Source organism: Akebia trifoliata, chromosome 8 (genome assembly GCF_017979445.1).
Source record: "Akebia trifoliata isolate Shusen 1 chromosome 8, ASM1797944v1, whole genome shotgun sequence".
Lineage (NCBI taxonomy): Eukaryota > Viridiplantae > Streptophyta > Magnoliopsida > Ranunculales > Lardizabalaceae > Akebia > Akebia trifoliata.
In genome coordinates this window covers 40114459-40133069 of record NC_141382.1, presented here as the reverse complement: position 1 = coordinate 40133069, position 18611 = coordinate 40114459, and the positions used below count along the sequence as shown (strand labels likewise).

Below are 18611 nucleotides of genomic sequence, written 5' to 3'. Positions count from 1 at the left end.
CGTGGATGTTGGCAACGCTTAACTTTGACAAGACACCTTCAAAGACGGTTTTGCTGACACCTTTAGTAAGAATATCAACAAGTTGCTGAGACGTAGGAACAAAGGGAGTACAAATCTACCCGAAAACAATCTTCTCTCTAATGAAATGTCGATTAACTTCAATATGCTTCGTTCTGTCGTGTTGAACCGGATTTGTCGCTATGTTAATAGCTGACTTATTATCACAATATAATGAAAAATGGGCTGTCACTGGAAGCCACAAATCAGCTAGTAAGGTCTTGAGCCACAACAACTTACATACTCCAAGTGCCATAACTCGGTATTCTAACTCAGCACTGGACCGAGAAACCATATCCTGCTTCTTACTGCGTCAAGTTACCAAGTTGCCACCAACCTTAGTACAATACCCAGAAGTAGACCGTCTATCGGTAACTGAACCAGCATAATTTACATCTGTCCATGCCTCAATGCGAAGATGCCCACAATTATTGAATAGAATACCTCGACCAGGACATCCCTTAAGATATCTAAGAATACGATAGACAGCAATAAGATGAGATATTTAAGACGAGTGCATAAACTGACTTACAACACTAACAGCATAGGCAGTGTCAAGGCGAGTCATAGACAAGTAGATCAATTTTCCCACAAAACACTAATACTGACCAATATCCTCCAAACACTCCCCCTCAGAATCAACCAACCAGTGATTCTGCTCAATAGAAGTATCAGCGGGACGAGAGCCAAGCTGACCTAAATCGCTGAGTAAATCAAGAACATACTTACCCTGAGAAATAAATATACCAGAATGAGACCACACAACCTCAATACCCAGACAATAGCGAAGATGCCCAAGGTCCTTAATCTCAAATTGACGTCCTAAGTAATTTTTTACCTCGGCAATACCAACATCATCATCTTTAGTAAGAACAATATCATCCACATAAACAATCAGATCGACAGTTTTGCCCTGGGAGTGACGCAAGAAAAGAGTATGATCAACAAAACTCTGATGGAAACCAAACTGATGCATGGCCTTAGCAAAGCGTTCAGAGCATGCGCGAGGAGACTACTTCAGTCCATAAAGAGAACAGCAAAGACGACATACATGTGTAGGAGAAGCAGATGTGAAAAACCCAGGAGGTTAGACCGTATAGACTTCTTCCTGAAGATCACCATTAAGAAATGCATTCTTGACATCTAACTGAAAAAGAAGCCATCCTCTAATAGTGGCAATAGAAAAAAGAACGTGAAAGGTGGTCATCTTAGCAACCGAAGAAAATGTCTCCTAATAATCTATACCATAAGTCTGAGCATAACCCTTGACCACTAAACGGGCCTCTTATAACGAACAATAGAGCCATCCGGATTAGTCGCAGCCTCTAAATACCACCCTTGTGGTGATCGCAGTCGCTAAATACCACACCTGTGGTAGTCGCAAGTACCAAACAATCCTGTTGTAGTTATAGATTCCATACGATGCAAACAACAGGTCGTGGGTTCCAAAACAATGCAATAGCAGGTTGTGGGTTCCAAAAAACAATGCAAACAGCAGGTCGTGGTTCCAAACGATGCAAATAATAGGTCGTGGGTTCCAAAACAATGCAAATAGCAGGTCATGGGTTCCAAACGATGCAAACAGCAGCCCTGCTGTGATCGTGGGTTCTAGACAATGCACATGCTATAGTCGCAGGTTCCAAAACAACAGCCCTAATGCGACTGTGGCAAACGACCTAAAACCTGCTGCCGCAAGCCTCTAGAGCCATCGGTTGGTCTAAGAACAGCAACCCTGTTGTTGCCGTAAAGCTTCAATGAGGTTTAATGATCCTATCGCATGTTGCGATTAGGGATGGAATAAAACAACCCCCTTAGGGGTGATGATTTAAACTAGACTGAGAGGTTGTGAGGTGGATTTAAGAGAGGGGTTGTGCGATGGGGTTGCAGCAAGAAGAAAGGAGAAGAGATAGAGGTAGGCTCTGATACCAAGTTGAAAATAAGAGAACAGAAAAAAGTATTTCATTACTAAGCCCTAATTAGGCTTTAAGGTGATTACATGGTCTAATAAGTGAAAAGACTAAAAAGGACAAAAAATTTGTAAAACTAATAAAATAAGAATTATTCAACAGAGTCAATGGCCATATCCCCTTTTTGCTTGACACCACAAAAAGATCTGGAAAATTTTCTTTCAAAAGAATGTCTCCACACCACTTATCTTCCCAAAATTGAACTCTATTACCCTTCCCCCCTTAAACCTCACCTTCTTGCGAAAAGAAGGTAAGTGACGTAAGATGCTCTTCTAAACCCCACACCCATATACCCCCTTAGCCTCTTTTGTTTCCCATCCCAACTCCTTCAACTCAAATTTGTCAACCACTACCTCCCTCCAAAAGCTACCTTCCTCTTCACCAATTCTCCACAAATAAAATAGCAGAGTTCATTGTCGCAAAATTTCAAAGTCCCAAACCTCTCTTAAACAAATTTTTCTCCAACTCACCATGTGGTACTTTCTTTATCCTCCTTATCATGGAAAAAAAAACCCCTACAAATCTTAAGAAATAGTTGGGGATGCTAGCAAGTGTACTCTTAATAAGTGTTAATTTATCCCCTTTAGATAAATACTTGGCTTTCCATCCCCTCAACCTTGTGCCCATCCACTCTAAAACTAGATCCCAAATCTCCTTCTAGAATTCGCACCAAGTGGTAAACCATGATAGGAAGTAGGCAAAGAACCCCTAATTAAACCCAACTAATGCCGCTAACATGTCTACCCCTTGAGTCACACAAACCCCCATCACCATGCACTTGTTAAAATTAACAGGTATGCAAGACACTACCTCAAAACACCCAAGAATTCTACTAAGAAACCCCAATTATGTCGACGACGAGTCTAGAAAAATAAGAGTATCATCTGCAAATTGGAGATGAGACATGTGATGCCCATTACTGCCCGCTCTGAACCCCGACAAATTACCATTCTAAACTGTTTTTGATAGCATTCTGCTAAGAGCCTTCATTACTAACAAAAACAAGTAGGGTGATAACGGATCCCCCTGTCTTAGACCTCTTAAACTTTTGAAGTACCCTTCCAGTAACTCATTAACTAAAATAGAGAATGAAAAAGAAGTGACACATTTCATCACCCAGTTGATCCATAAATTACCAAACCCCATCCGTCGTAACATGTACTCAAGCAAGGACCAATTGACATGGTCATAAGCTTTTTCGAGATTGATCTTAACAAGACCTGCTTAATTTAGTTTCCTTCTTGAATCAATGCATTCATTCACTATTAAAATACCATCCAAAATCTGGCGACCCGCTACACAAGTCCCTTGATAAGCCCCAATAATGCAATGCAACACCATCTTCAATCTCTTTGCTAGCAGTTTGGATAATATCTTATACACCAAGCCAATTGAACTAATCGGATGAAAGTCAAAAATATCAGTTGCCCGTTCCTTCTTCGGAATCAAAGCTAGAAAAGTGCAATTCAAACCACGATCAAGAAAGCCTTCTTTAAAAAAGTCATCAACAACCGCTAAGAGATCCATATTGATAATGTCCCAGCAATACTTAAAGAATGCCATAGAAAACACATCCGGGCGCGGTGCCTTGTCATCCTTCATACTCTTAACAGTGGAAAACATCTCTTCCTCTTTGAAAGGTCTCTCAAGCCAAGCCTGTTGTTCCTACGAAAGACACTCAAAATGGAGAGTTTTTTGCATACAAGTCCTTGTAGAAGTCAACAATTCCATTTGCTAAATTCGTAACCCCCGTTCTCCACTCACCACGAATCCTCAATCTTGATATTTGATTCACCCTATTATGATAGTTAGTGATTCTATGGAAAAACCGGGTATTGATATCTCCCTCCTTGAGCCATATAACCCTTGATTTCTTTTCCCATGATAATTCACTCATAGCTACCAATTTCTGGAATTCCACTCACAAATCTTCTCTCTTACCTCTTCCTAATTATTCACATCTCCTACCTCCTCTATTCTATCAAGCTCCCTAATTTCCCCCAATAATGCCTTCAATTTTTCATCCACTAAACCAAAGACCTCTCTATTCCATTTCTTTAAATTATCTTTAATCGCTTTGAGCTTACTTCTAAACACCACACCCGGTCTACCAACAAATGACAACTCATCCAACCAATTCTTAACCATTTCCTTGAAATTAGGATGCCTCAACCACATGTTCTCAAAGCAAAAAGGTATTGGCTTGCTTCTACGATCCCCGAAAAACAGAGATATGGGGCAATGATCAGACGCTGGATTTGGCACCACTTCTAGCACTATCCTTCTAAATCTCTCCTCTCAACTTGGCGAAACCAAGAACCGGTCCAATTTATTAAGAATTGGGTCTTCTTGACAATTAGACCAAGTAATGTGCATCAATTAAACCATTAGAATTCATGAACTCTCCAAAGCATCTCATCCTTGAAGAGATCTAAGAATCGCCCAACTTCTCAAAAGAGAATCGGAAGACATTGAAATCTCCACCCACACACCATGGCACCTCCCAACAAAAACTTACATCCTCCAACTCTTCCCAAAACTGCGACCAATCACCATATAGCAGCAGACCATAACAGAAACATAATTAAGGACTTAAAAATTTTCAGAAGTACACAAGGGAACAAAAAAAAAGAGGATTGAGCAAGGTATTAAATTCGGATTTCCATTTCAGTCATCCTAAAAGTGGAAATATTTAGTTGAAATGTTTAGACCAATGTGGAATTAATACAATTTTTGAAATGGTGAAAATATTATGAAATGATAGAAATGTGAAGGAAGTTTTTCATGAAAGTGTAGGAAAAAATAAAACATACATGAAAATTAACTCAGAAATCATCAAACAATAATAAGCAAGCATATGAATTGTCAAAGTGAAGATCAATAGCATTTAGCAATATGTTGGCATGAGTATTTAAGAATCTGATATCTTAAACAACTATATGCTTCATGGAAATAAGAATAATAATGCCACATTAACTACAAATACTTTAATACATAAAAAAACTTTCTTATATGAACAAACTATTATGTACTACATTCTCACATTATAAACGGTTATATGTGCAAACTTATATGAATGTTCAGGTCGAAGTTAACTATTCATTGAAATATTCACTGAAATTTTGTATTTTTATATTTGATTATTACAGTCGAAATTAACTGTTCGGTGAAACATTTCACGAAATGAATAGCGATTTCCATCAAGAAATTGTCAGTTAAATTTCATGTCAGACCTCGTGAAAATGGAAATATTTCTGTATATTCCATAGGAATATATCATATTTTAATGGGTCAGAGTTTGTCCCTTCAAGGATGCAAATAGATTCAGTGAAAAAAAAATGTAGCAAACTAAATGGCATATGATGCATCATGTGTACAGGTTATGTGCTTACTTTTAGATACAAAATCATGCCATGAATATCGTATTGGATCGAGATCTATTATAATCTGTGTGGGTTCCACCAATGGTTTAATCTGCATTAACCAATAAGTAAATGTTATAAACCTATAAATCATAGGAATCATTTAAAACACCACAGGAAATGAATGTGTTGAATGCATCTTTCCTGAAGAAAATAGGCAAATGAAAATTTGCAGCCCAAAACAACGAGCCAGAAAAGTAAATACCTGCACTATCAATAATGTTAGCAAGCATGTTTTGGAAATCATACAGATAATGCACTCTTTAAAAGTACTACTGTTTAAGTCAGTAAAACCCTAATTGAATAACCAATAATAAAAGAGGAGGGGGGGAGGGATTTGAAGGTTCTTTCACAAAATTATACTAAGAAACCATGCATCATCTTAAAATCCACATTTAAATAACAACTAAGGGTATGATGTGTAAATGGTGATTCAAAGTTCAAACAATTACCAAAGCATCGTAGATACAGAGATCACCATCTTTTATTCAAAAAGTCTTTAGGGTAATAGTTTTAGTTTTCAAGGAAATGGTGAACATTTACACGTGCACAGTGAAGGTAAGTTTGAAAATTATTTTGAACTCGTAAGGGAGGAAGAAGCTTACCCTTCAAAAATTATCTAAAAAGAAAAGAAGAAAACATATCCTACCATAATACAAAGCAGGAAGGAATTAATGTTGTGAATACAAGCACACTATAACAAAACAGATGGTGACAATCAATATCCATAACAGCCAGAAATGGAAAGGCCCCCAGTAAATCTTCCAGCAATGAGAAAAGCCTATGGAGATCATTGAGAACATGAATATGAAACAGAACATCTATACAAATGCAGGAAAATTTGTGTAGAACAACAGAGATGCAAGATTTACTTGATAAAATCACTCGTCCTCTCATACATCCCACGTCCTAGGTAGTGTCGCTCCTTCAGAAATGGACAGAAGGTAGCATAATTAGATATAGATATATATATATACAAAGAGAGAGAAAGAAGGTGGGGGGAGAAAAAACTATAGGTTACAAAATGAAATATAGAAAACCAAGAATATTTACATGGAAACAAACGAAAACACAAACCTGGCGCATCCACTTAAAAAAACGAATTACAGGAAAACGATCACATTGATTAGTCAGACTGTGACATGCTGGTATGCGCATGAGGAAACTAAAAAAAAGTTGGACGCCACCATAAATGCCTAAAACAATGATGTATATCCTGAAAATAACCGAATTTGAATTCGGTTTACTTTCCTCCTGGAGGGCTTTCCTGAAAATAGAACAGAACACAATTACAAGATTACCCCTTGATCCACTAATGAAGATGAGCACAAGACAGGACAAAACATATCAAATCAAAAATGAATATATGGAAGGTATTTAAAAGTAATAAACAAAACTTACACATAAAGATAAGAAATGAATACAGACGCCATGCTAAACCAAAGAAAACGGAGAAATATTCGAGAAACAGCCAGATGGCGTGTTGTAGAATATGCGCCATACATCATGAAAATGTCCAGTACACCTACATGACAATACGGATCCGTTAAAAGAAAATTGTGGTGTGGTATGTGACAGAATAGAGATATTTTCCTTTTATAGTTGCAGCTCATCAAGAACATTTAAGATCATGGCATTTTTAACAGTTTACAAACCAAAATAAACAAGTAAGTACCAAGTTTGCACAACAGATGAAATCTAAAAGAACCTTCATAAATTTAAATTCGTGCAGAACCTTACTTTCAAAGAACTTCATTATGACAAACGTTGGGCCAAGACTGAGAACTTCTCTTATGGTCTTTGAGTTAAATTTTCCCTTGTTAAAAGCGATGATGGTCAGACCCTGGAAATAAAGGGAAAAAAAAAAGATTCAAAAACCCATATCCACCATGGACTCTAAACAAAGTATCGATCGACTTCAGCAATTAAAAAATATTCAAAAAGTTGATAAACCAAACATAAAGAATGCAATCAGGTTAGCAGAAGCCATTCATATAGTGATTTAATCTTTATCAATCTTAATTAATCCCTCAAAATATTGTGGAAGTATTTAACTTCAAAAAATAGAAATATACCCAATTTACAGTAACTCGGAACAACCACAATAAGAAATAAAATACTTGAATAAAAATCAAATATGTAGGCAATAAAGCCAATAATAGCAGCTACCAAAAGCTAGCATCATGGCACCGCCAATATAGGCAATGGCTCCAAATTTTTCAGTGACTAAAAAAAACAGCCTAACGATGACAAAGAATGCCAAAATAATGTCAATGTTAATTAAAGAAACTCAAAATAAGGGTTGCCAAATTTTGGACAGAGCATTGATTGCCAATGAATGCATCAAATCAAGATGAAGGAGAGAAAGCCAAGGGTCGTTTACAAGATTATATTTTTCTTAAGGGTAAACTGGACTTGAACCCATGACAACAGAGTTTTCAAAAGATGGAGAAAGTCGGTAACCAGAACAACTAGGATACAATAATGAGATAGGGGTTGTGAGGAAAACATTCACCTTCAGAAACCATATTAGAGTGGCTGAGAGAGGAACCAATAGGGGCGGGGATTTTCTGAAAATCTTAGACTTGTCTCCAAGAAATCAGTGCAGCCCTCTTATGCTCCTTGAAGGGACCAATGGTTTAGGATGGAAGTCTTTGATTAAAGGTCTTGGAGAAATCCCAGATTCTATAGCTTGTCCAACCATTTGTGGAGGGCATCAGGTTGATTTTCAAAAAGGTAAACCCCAAGAGACTACTAGTCCATTAGTGGTTGATGAAGATTGCGTCAATTATTAGATTGTGGTTCCATATCGCAGATTTGGTAACTGACCTAGGAGCATTATTTGCGAGGGTTAAAATTTAACGAACTGGATAGATCTTCCAAAAGTTTTATTCAGTAAACTGAAGATCATGTAACTTACCTTCGTATGGGGAGGGACGCAAATTATTATCAGTGATTTTTAAGGAGCATTTTCATTGGCTCCTGTTCACAGGATCAGTTCTTTTGACAAGGAGTTCAGTTACTTTTCACTTATGCCCACTCGAACAAGCTACCGGACCATTGGGAAGAAGAAAATACTTGGATTGATATATATGGCATACGTCTACAATTCTAGAATTTAGAAGTCTTCACCATCCTGTGCAAACAACTCAAAGGTCTAGTTAAGGTGGACGATTCGATGATTAACAGAAGTAGATTCAAGCCGGCAAGAGTTTTGGTCAGCAATCAAGGTGGAAAAATAGCTAGGAGGGCGAAGGTGACAATTGGTAATTTCATGTACGATGTAACTTTTGTTGTGGTTGGTTTGAATTTCTGACCAACTGTATTGAAGTATGTGCTGAAGGGAAGGGGGGCAATGGTAGAATTAGGTGGTGTAAATGCTGTTAAGCTGGGGGATACAACAACTTTTTAGCATTGGTGCGAGGGCAAATCATCAAAGAAGATGATAGCCTCTAAGAAGGATCTAGCCCATGGATCATGTCAATCGGGCCTTGATTCTCAAGCCCAGGCTCAACATGTTGTTGAGGCTGTTTCAATCCAGCAAGTTGTACCGTACATAGTATCATTGAATGCGGCGACAGAAACAAGAAGTGTTACCAGTAGTAGGTGAGTTGCAAGGACAAAGGGTCAGAGAAAGTTTTCCTACCATGTAACCAAGATAAGGTTTTGCAATCAAATCATCGCCAAGAGGCAGGGGCTGTAAGCAGAAAGGAAGAGATCTACCCAGATTTGGATACCAGTGGTGAGCAATCCAATCAAGAACTTTCTCCGTCAATGTAACGTAAAATCACCCCTGGATTTGGACCATGAAGCATGTTCATCATGTTGGAGTGAAGATCAATCGTACAATTCAACTGAATCTTCTGGGAAGAACTTTGTTGATGATTCTCCTACAATGACGAGAGGAGAAGATGGGTCTGAGAAAACGTCTTTGGAGAAAGAGGATTTACCTATTGGGGTTGAAGGGATAGGGACAGGTGTTGGATTAACAACAAGGGGTGCTGGTGATGAGCTAGCAACTATTAAACATCGTCCGAATGGGCGTAGGATTCCCATGCGCAAACTTCAAGTGGGTTATTTTTATCGCAAGTGCATGCAATTGGGCTGATCAAAGGCCAAGGTAAAGAAGCCCAATGGGCGTGCGATTGGGACGTTATTATACGCAGGCCCTATTAGCGACTGGACTTGGACCTTTGTCCTCCGGGCCGGGTTATTGACTCGATGAAAGAGGGCTCAACAGCTTGGACCTTCTAAATTCTGAGTGAAAAAGACCTTTTCGTTTGTGGGCTAGACCTGGGGGGTTCTCATGAGGACTTAACTAAGCCCAAAGACATTGAGTTAAGGCGCGATTAGTAAATTTTGGGAGGTTTGATTCTCTTCAAACTTATGTAAGGGTGGGAGCCAACGATAGTGTATGTATTCAGAGTTGCGAGAAGTTCTCAGGGGGTCTCATCAGCTAGGCATGCTGCAATCTTTGACGAAGCAGAAAGTTCTTCAGGAGTGAATAAGCATAGTAAGGTCAACTCGTTATCTTCATCGCTTCGGGAAATTGACCGAGGTTCGCTAATTCTTTTGGATCCAAAAAAGGTTAGTGGTCCGATCTCTTTAAATCCTATCTTGTTAAGGAAAATTTTCTTTCTTGCTCGATTTCTTGGCCTTTTGATTATCTTTGTTACTCTTTGAGTATTATCCCCAAGATTGCAGGTCTCAGACTAAGTTGTTCTCATTGTTTTGTGTTACTATTTTCATTACCAAATCCTGGGTCTCCTTGGAAAGCCAGGAACTACATGGTAGTGGCTAACATGTCGAGAGAGAGAGATTGAATACCTTGAAACCCCAATCTCCGTCACCTCCTGGTCAATCCTTTGGGCCTACGTTTGAGAGGAACCTGGAGGGTAAGGGCAAGGAGGCTTTAACCTCTGAGATGCAAGGCCCTAAGGCGGCCCAAACCATGGTTGTCAAACATGGGGCCTAGGCGCCGAAGAAGCCGCCTAGCCTACTCAGGCACCCAGTGCTTAAAGCGGGATTTTTTTATATAAAAAAAAACTCCACCTTTTCTTTAGTCTTTTCAAAAAGACCATGGTCAAGGGTGTCTTATTAGATTTGTTAAAACATAGGGATGTCTAAAATATTCACCAAAACTTGTTTTTAGTATTTATACTTCTAAGACTTCTCAAAGTTGAAAGCTAGGGCTCACTTTCAAGCGAAGGAGGGAGATGACGACGATGATGACAATCGTGGTGACTATGCCCTGGTCAATTGGAGGGATGAGGGCAATATTGACTTTAGATTACGACATTTTGATAATTAGTTGATATCTACAAAAACTAAATTGAAGATACTCTATTTACATATTTCTCTTAATTGTTACTTTGATGGATTTTAAATAGCTAATATTCGGTTGACTTGTTGGGTTATGGGTTTTTGACTTGCAAGTTTGCTAATTAGTTGATGTTACCTTGGCAATTATTTTTTCCTATTTCTTATTTTTTGCATTATTTTTAATAAATCTAAATTAAAAGAGACTGTTCTTTTTTGTCACCTAGGCCCGCTTAGTGCTTTTAACAACCTTGGTCCAAACCAGTTCGAGGTCTCAACTATCTTTTGGGTGGGGGGTTGTCAGGAGTTGGGAGAGTGATGTATGAAGAAGTTATCAATGCTAGGAGGACAATGTTAGCCGAAGAAATAACTGGATGGCTACTGACCCATGTGTTGGACATCAGGGTCACTGTGGAAGTGTCCAAATTTGATGTGTTTAGCGGAGCTGAGATCTTGATTAAATTTGTGGTGGATAGAAGAATGGAGCTCGGGTTGGTGATCAGGAAGGTAGATAAGGCAAGAATTAACAATATTTTTGAGACGAATTTAGTTGTTTTGAAGGAATCCAAATTGGGTGGTCAATCAAGTACGATTTATAGGTTTAGGTTAGATAAGAACCCAAGGAATCTTGCAGACCATACTTTGAACGAGCTGCAAATAAGGGAATATGAAATTCATCCCAAACAAAAGAAAAGGAAAGGAAGGTGGTAAAGAGATGGAGACTTTGGAAAAAGATGTCATTGAATTCCCGTTAAATTCCGGTGGAAGTAGGAGAAGATTTAGGAGAGAGTCAAGTTCCAATGTTAGTTAAAATCTAGTCTTGGAATGTGAGGGATTTGGGCAATAGGCGGAAAAGGGTTGTGGTGAAGAATCTAGTCAAGAGTAAAAATCCCCATGTCGTCATCTTTCAAGAGTCAAAGTTGAAAATTGTTATTGACTTGATCATTTCAGATGTGTGGGGTAGGGACTTTGTAAGTTGATTGTCCCTTCCAGCAATTGGGTCTGCGGGTGGCATCATCGCGTTGTGGGATAACAGATTTGTGACAAATTAGGGTTTTTTATGTCTCTATCTTGTGCAATTGTGTTGGGTCTAATGAGACATAGGTCTTAACTGGTGTTTATGGACCGACGAAAGCTTGGGAATATGATCAATTTTGGCGTGAGCTAGATGATGTGGCTTCTTTTTGGGATAGGCCCTGGTGTGTAGGTGGTGACTTCAATGTCATTCATTTCGCTAATAAGAAGAAAATAGGTAGGTTGTGTGCCTCAAGTATGAATAAGTTTGAGGCCTTTGTGAATAGAAATCAGTTGGTAGACATTCCTTTGGGGAGTGTTTGCTACGCTTGGTCCAATAACCAGGCTATTCCAACTCTATCTAGATTGGACAGATTTTTAGTGAGTACCAATTGGGAGGATTTGTTTGGTTCTCTTCTCCAGTCATACATTCCTAGACCAATTTTCAACCATTCACCTGTAATTCTGGAGGCTAGATTTGAATTGAAGCGTAAATCCCCGTTTCACTTTGAGAATATGTGGCTGCAACACAGTTTTTTTTAGCTGATTAATTTGTGGTGGAATGGCTGTGCAGTATTTGGGAGACCGAGAGCAATTTTGAGGCTAAAGTTGAAGGAGTTGAAAGAAAAACTAAAAGTTTGGAATGTCGAATACTTTGGTAGAAGAGGTTAAGAAGAAATCTATGTTGGACGATATTGCTACTCTGGATAGAGAAGAAGAAAGGAGGGTAAGATTGAAAAAGAGAAAATAGTTAACCAACTCAATTTAAAAGTTGAGTTTCAAAAAGTGACTTCAATGGAAGAAATAAGTTGGTAGCTGAAAGCCAAAGTAAGATGGTTGAAGGAAGGGGGACAAGATGAGGGTGGTTGGAAAGACCCTTGGTAAAGATGAGGTGTTCCAAGTTATTGATAGCATGTGTAGCGATAAGACTCCAAGGCCTTATGGTTTTACAATGTGTTTTTACAAATTGTGTTGGGAAGTGATCAAGAAGGACCTACTACTGGCCCTTAGGGATTTTTTTAGGAAGGTTTTCTGGATTTTGATTCGAATGCTTCATTTATAACATTGATACCTAAGAAAGAAGGGGCAAAGCAGTTGAGGGATTTCAGACCAATTGGTTTAGTATCTTCAGCATACAAGATTCTGGCTAAGACCCCCACCTCAAGATTGAAGCTAGTAATCCCCAAGATCATTGGAAAGAAGCAAGGGGCTTTTATAAAAGGACGGCAAATGTTGGATGTTGTATTGATGGCTAACAAGTGCACTGATTCTAGGAGGCAATCGGGGAAAACGGGTCTAGTGTGCAAGGTGGATATTGAAAAAACGTATGATCAAGTCAATTGAAACTTTCTTTGGCATTTAATGCATCAAATGGGATTTGATGTGAAATGGATCAAGTGGATGAGAAAATATGTTTCTTCAGCATCTTTCTAGGTTTTGTTTAATAGTAGCCCAGCTAGTTTCTTCAAAAGTTCTAGAGGTTTAATACAAGTCGACTCGTTGTCTCCTTTCCTTTTCAACATTGTAGTTGCAGCTTTGGGGAGGATGTTCGTTCGGGTTGGGAGCCTTGACAAGTTTCAGTGTGTCGGAGTCGAAGCCTAAAGTAACTCACTTCAGATTGTTGATACGCTAGTCTTTCTAGATGCTAGGGCTAGTCAGGTGTGGTTTCTTAGGAGTCTTTTGTGTCGGTTTGAAGCGGTGTCTAGCCTTCTGATTAATTTGAGGAAAAGCAAAATATATAGTATTGGGGAGGTCCCTGACATTAAGGCTTGGGCAAACTTTTTGGGTTGCCAGGTTGATTCCCTACCCACGTCCTATTTGGGTATTCCTCTGGTGTGGCTTATAAATCTTCGGTGGTGTGGGACAAGGTTCTAGGGAGGGTCAGGAAGAGACAGGGCTCATGGAAAACGAAATACCTTTCAAAGGGGGGTAAGATGACGTTGATCAAGAATACGTTGACTAGCATCCAAACACATTTCCTCTCGTTGCTTGTCTTGCCTAGGAGTGTGGAGTTCCAATTGGAGAAGTTGGTGAGAGACTTTATGTGGAATGATAGGAGTGGTAATCGTAAGTTTCACTTGGTTAATTGGAAGTTAGTGTATCGTCCTAGGAAAGTAGTGGTCTTGTGATTAGAAGGTTCAGGGATATGAATAAAGTGTTGTTGGGGAAGTGGATTTGGTGTTTGGAAGTGGATTTGGTATTGAAAAAGAAGAGCTTTGGAGAATCTTGATAGTGGACAAGTTTGGGGAGGATCATTTGGGTTGGGAGTGCAAACAGAGCACAATTCCCTTTGGGTGTGGTGTTTGAAGAGGTATTTCTATGTGGGGAGCTTCCGTGGGCAATCATATTTACCATGAAGTGGGTAGAGGTGATAGTGTGCACTTTTGGGAGAATCAGTGGTGTAGTCATACCCCTCTTCAGATGTTCCCCGGGTTGTACTCGTTATCCATGAGAAAAGGAATGTTGGTCTCTAACTTCTTGGTTCCTAACGATAGGGGTGTTTCTAGGAATCTTGGTCTGAGGAGGAGACTGAATGACTGGGAGGTCTAGGATGCAATCTCTATAGTTGATTTCTTAGCCGCTACTGGCCTTTCGCTAGATAAGGTAGATTGTCGGATTTGGAAAGGAAGCGGTGATGGTCGTTTCTCCATCAAATATTTGTATTCCTTAATCGAAGGAACACAAGACTAGTGTTTCCCTTTTTCCTTTAAAATTATCAAGGCTTCAGCCTCACCTTGAGAACCGAAAATGCCTCAAGTGCACCTTCTTTAAAACATTGATCATGGGCATTCAATTTCAAGAGAAAATGCAATGATTCAAACATTCATTTTATTGCTAATCTCATTAGTCAAATTCCCACAATCACATCTTTCCTGGATGAGGATCAGAGTTGGACTAGTACTTGATTGAGTGTTGTCGATCAAGTTGTTACTTCATATGAAGAATTTCCAACTATTGTTTTCAAGGCCCCCGAAAGTCCCATCCAAGGTATCCTTCTTCATTTGGTCAATTACCTTAGGCAAAATCTTAATTATGGACACATCATAACTCGTGGTATTATAGCCATAGTGACAAAGTTGCGATTCGGGAACAATTCAACAAAGGAAAATACCAGAAAAATTAGCAAAGTTGGTGAAAAATCAAGAAAATAATAATAATAAACATATATACTATTACCTATGAATAATAAAAAATGTACAAAGTCATATATTATTAATAGATTTTATATTAAATAAAATATATATTGAGTTAGAGGATTAAATCGTTGATTGAAAGAATCATGAATTTTTCAACAAAAAAATATATATCGAAGAATTTTGTCACTAGGCGTACGGGAAGTGGAGAGTACTAATCATTTTCTCATTTTGTAATTTAGTTTGGAAAGTTTATCTAATTTCACATCACTGGTGCAAAATTTCTAAGTGTTTTCCTTGTTCTGTAGTATCCTTTTTTAAACTTGGTAGTCGCAAGCTTTTTTCAAATAAAGAAAGAATTTATAGAGTTTGAGCAGCCCTAATGTTGTTTCTTGCAGCATGTAGAAGGAAAGAAACTAACGAGTCTTTTAAGAGTGGAAACACGCAATAAAAGAGGTATCATTGGATTGTTGTTCTTTTGGAGTAAGCTCTTCAAAGAGTTTAAGGGTGTCATGTTTTGAAGTTTTTTTTTATAGTTGGGAGTCGTTATGAAAGGATGGGGGTAAGATTGTCCATCCTCCATTGTAATTGCCAGAAGAAGAAAAAAATCAAGAAAATAAAATAAAAAGATTCAGATTTTGGGAGAACAAAGATACAATGCCAAATGTCCATGTAGTGGGGACAGAAGACTAGGATAAGATGATTAAAAGATGGAGACAATGAGGAAACATCATTGGGTAAGTTAGAGTAAGTTATGTTTGCCCAAGAGGAATAGGGGTTTGGGTATTCGCAATTTTGGTTCGATGAATTCAGTTTTGTTGGGGAAATGGCTTTGGAGGTTTGGGGAGGAGGGGGGAAGCCTTTGGAGGAAAGTAATAGTCAATAAATATGGGATGAAGGTGAATGGGTGGGAGAGCGGTCCAGCAAGAAGCGCGATGGGTGTGGTGTGTGGAAAGGTATACTCCAAAGACTAAAACTTTTTAAGAAAAAAGTGAAGTACAAAGTCGGGAGTGGGACTAAGGTGAGATTCTGAGAAGACTGGTGGTGTGGGAGGGGTTCCCTTAAGGAATTATTTCCCGATCTTTATGATTTGTCTTTGAAAAAGAATCAAGTTATCTCAATATTCAAGAATTTCGTTAATGGCATGACAACTAGAACTTTGAGTTTAGAAGAACTTTCAATGATTAGGAGGTGGATATGTTAGCAAGGCTAATTGTGGTGATGGAAAATAGCTATGTGCAAAACTCCTCGGAAGACAAAAGAGTGTGGGAAGGTACTCGGGATGGGAAGTTTACGGTTAAATCTTTGTACGAGGGTATTATCCCTACTAGTGGTACAAATTTCCCTCATTTTTTTGTATGGGGTGATAAAACACTTCCTAAGATATCTTTTTTTCCTATGGTTAGCGGCATTAGAGAGACTCGCAACGTTGGATCAATTAATCAAAAGAGGTTTTATTTCCCCGAATCAGTGTTGTATGTATGGTTCTCAGGCGGAAACAGTGGATCATATCTTCATTCATTGTCGGGTGGCTCATCACATTTGGTCACACTTCGTATCCTTATTCGATATAGTTGGTTGTTTTCCTCGCTCCATCAAAATCAATCTTGGAAGCTTGGTTGTCATGGGGAGGTTCCGTCTCGCCTTCTAAGCAGATTCTTTGGTTCTTGGCGCATTTTGCGATCTGTTGGGGGTATTTGTAAAGAGAGCAACCGATGAATCTTTGAAGGGAAAGTCTCGAAGTTGGAAATACTTGTTCTTTCTATTTTGGAGTTCATGTTCTCTTGGAGCAAACTTTACGAGGAATTCAAGGGGGTCTTCTTTGAAGACTTTGTTGTGTGTTGGGATAGGGTATGCTCTTTGTCGTGAGAGTTTATTGTTGTTTGTACTTAGTTTGGTTGCTTTGTCATGTTGTGTTTTTGTTCTTCCTCTTTGTTTTGGGTGGGTCCTCTCGACCCCCTTTTGTTTTTCTTTTTCCAATAAAATTATCTTTAGCGATCGAAAAAAATAAAAAATGGAGACAACACCAAAAATTGTCACCGGTTGACAAATCAACATAATTGTGTGAGCCAGATCTCCAAATTAAAAATAAATTGAGGAACAATGAGGAGGAGGTAGTTGAGGGTGTTGTGTCCTACAAAAATTTGTATTCTAGAGAGCTCGTGGAAAAACCAAAGTTGGACAACCTTCACTTTGATGCCATCATGATTGATCAATGGATTTGGTAGGAACGGCTTTGCGATGAGGATGAAGTTTTATCTGTGATTAAAGGGTTGGCAGGGGATAGAGCACTAGGTCTGGATGGTTTCTCCCTGGATTTTCTCAAGTGTGTTGGGATACAGTGAAAGAGGACTTCATGGTTGCTTTTACTGACATTTTTAATAATGGCTTTTTGGGTTTTGGATCCAATTGCACATTCTTGGCTCTTTCTTATTCCTAAGAAGACAGAAGTGGGAGACATTTCGGATTTAAGACCAATAAGCTTGGTAAGCGTAGTGTATAAAATATTATCGAAAGTTCTTGCAACAAGGATGAAAACGGTATGCAAAATATCATAGGGTCCTCTCAAGGTGCTTTTGTGTGAGGGAGGTAGATTTTGGATAGTATCCTAATAACGAATGAATGCATAGACGCAAGGCTGAACTCTAGGGGTTGGTTTGCATGATCGAGTTAGAGAAGGCGTGTGATCGTGTCAACTGAAATTTCTTAAAGTAATTGTTGTGTCGCATGGATTTTGGGGAGAAGTGGGTGAAATGGATTTTGAAATATGTCTTTTCCCCCTCCTTTTTGGTTCTAATAAATGGGTCTCCTTCCAGTTTCTTTCGTAGCGCAAGGGGTCTAAGACAAGGTGACCCTCTATCACCGCTTCTATTTATTGTGGTGGTAGAGGCTTTAGGTCATATGATTGGGAAAGCAGTAAAAAACGGTGATATGTCAAGATTTTGGGTGGGAACAGGTGGACATGCGATTTCCCTTCTTCAGTTTGCGGATGATACTCTTGTGTTTTTGGATTATTGACTGTCCCAGCCTCCCAGGCAAGTTTCCATGGTGGGACCCTTGGGTTGCTTCGAAGTGATCTCAGGACTATCAGTGAATTTGCGAAAAAGCAAAATGTTCATAATTGGGATGGTGTCTGATTTAGATGTGGTGGCTGCTTCAATGGGGTTCCAGGTTGGGGTCTTACCAACTACTTATTTGGACTTGCCTTTGGGTGCAGGTTGTATAACAAAAAAGAGATATGGGATCCGGTGCTTGAAAGGGTTGGAAAGAGGCTTAGTGTCTGGAATGCTCGATATCTTTCAGGGGGAAAAATGGTGTTAATAAAAAGCACCCTGGCTACCATTCCCAACTATTACTTTTCTCTTCTTTCAGTGCCATGGAGTATGGGAAGCTTGAGACATTGTGTCGTGATTTTTTGTGAAATCACAAAGATGGAAGAAGTATAATTTAGTAAGCTGGAAAAAATTGCCTCCCAAAGAAAAAAGGAGGTTTGGGCTTTAGGAGCTTCAAAGAGATGAACTCAGCCCTCTTGGGGAAATGGCTGTGGAGATTTGGGGAGGAAGAAGAGAGTTATGGAGAGATGTCATTAGAGAAAAGTTTGGGTCTCAGAATTCGGGTTGGGAGAGCGGACCGGTGATAGGGTCATAGAGTTGTGGTGTGTGGAAAGGCATCTTGAAAAGGCTATCACTTTTCAAGAA

At 39.0% G+C, this 18611-nt stretch overlaps 1 protein-coding gene across 2 annotated transcripts in view; it reads right to left on the bottom strand.

Moving 5' to 3' along the window:
* GSL10 (glucan synthase-like 10) overlaps positions 1 to 18611 on the bottom strand; it is a 91073-nt gene that overhangs the window by 45392 nt on the left and 27070 nt on the right. For both annotated transcript variants that reach the window (XM_086452007.1, XM_086452006.1), the window contains exons 15-20: positions 7187 to 7289; positions 6848 to 6971; positions 6524 to 6713; positions 6319 to 6371; positions 5594 to 5651; positions 5417 to 5501 (exon numbers count right to left, since the gene is read on the bottom strand). In XM_086452007.1, the coding sequence (XP_086308133.1) occupies positions 5417 to 5501; positions 5594 to 5651; positions 6319 to 6371; positions 6524 to 6713; positions 6848 to 6971; positions 7187 to 7289 (613 nt within the window). The remainder of the gene's footprint in view (positions 1 to 5416; positions 5502 to 5593; positions 5652 to 6318; positions 6372 to 6523; positions 6714 to 6847; positions 6972 to 7186; positions 7290 to 18611) is intronic.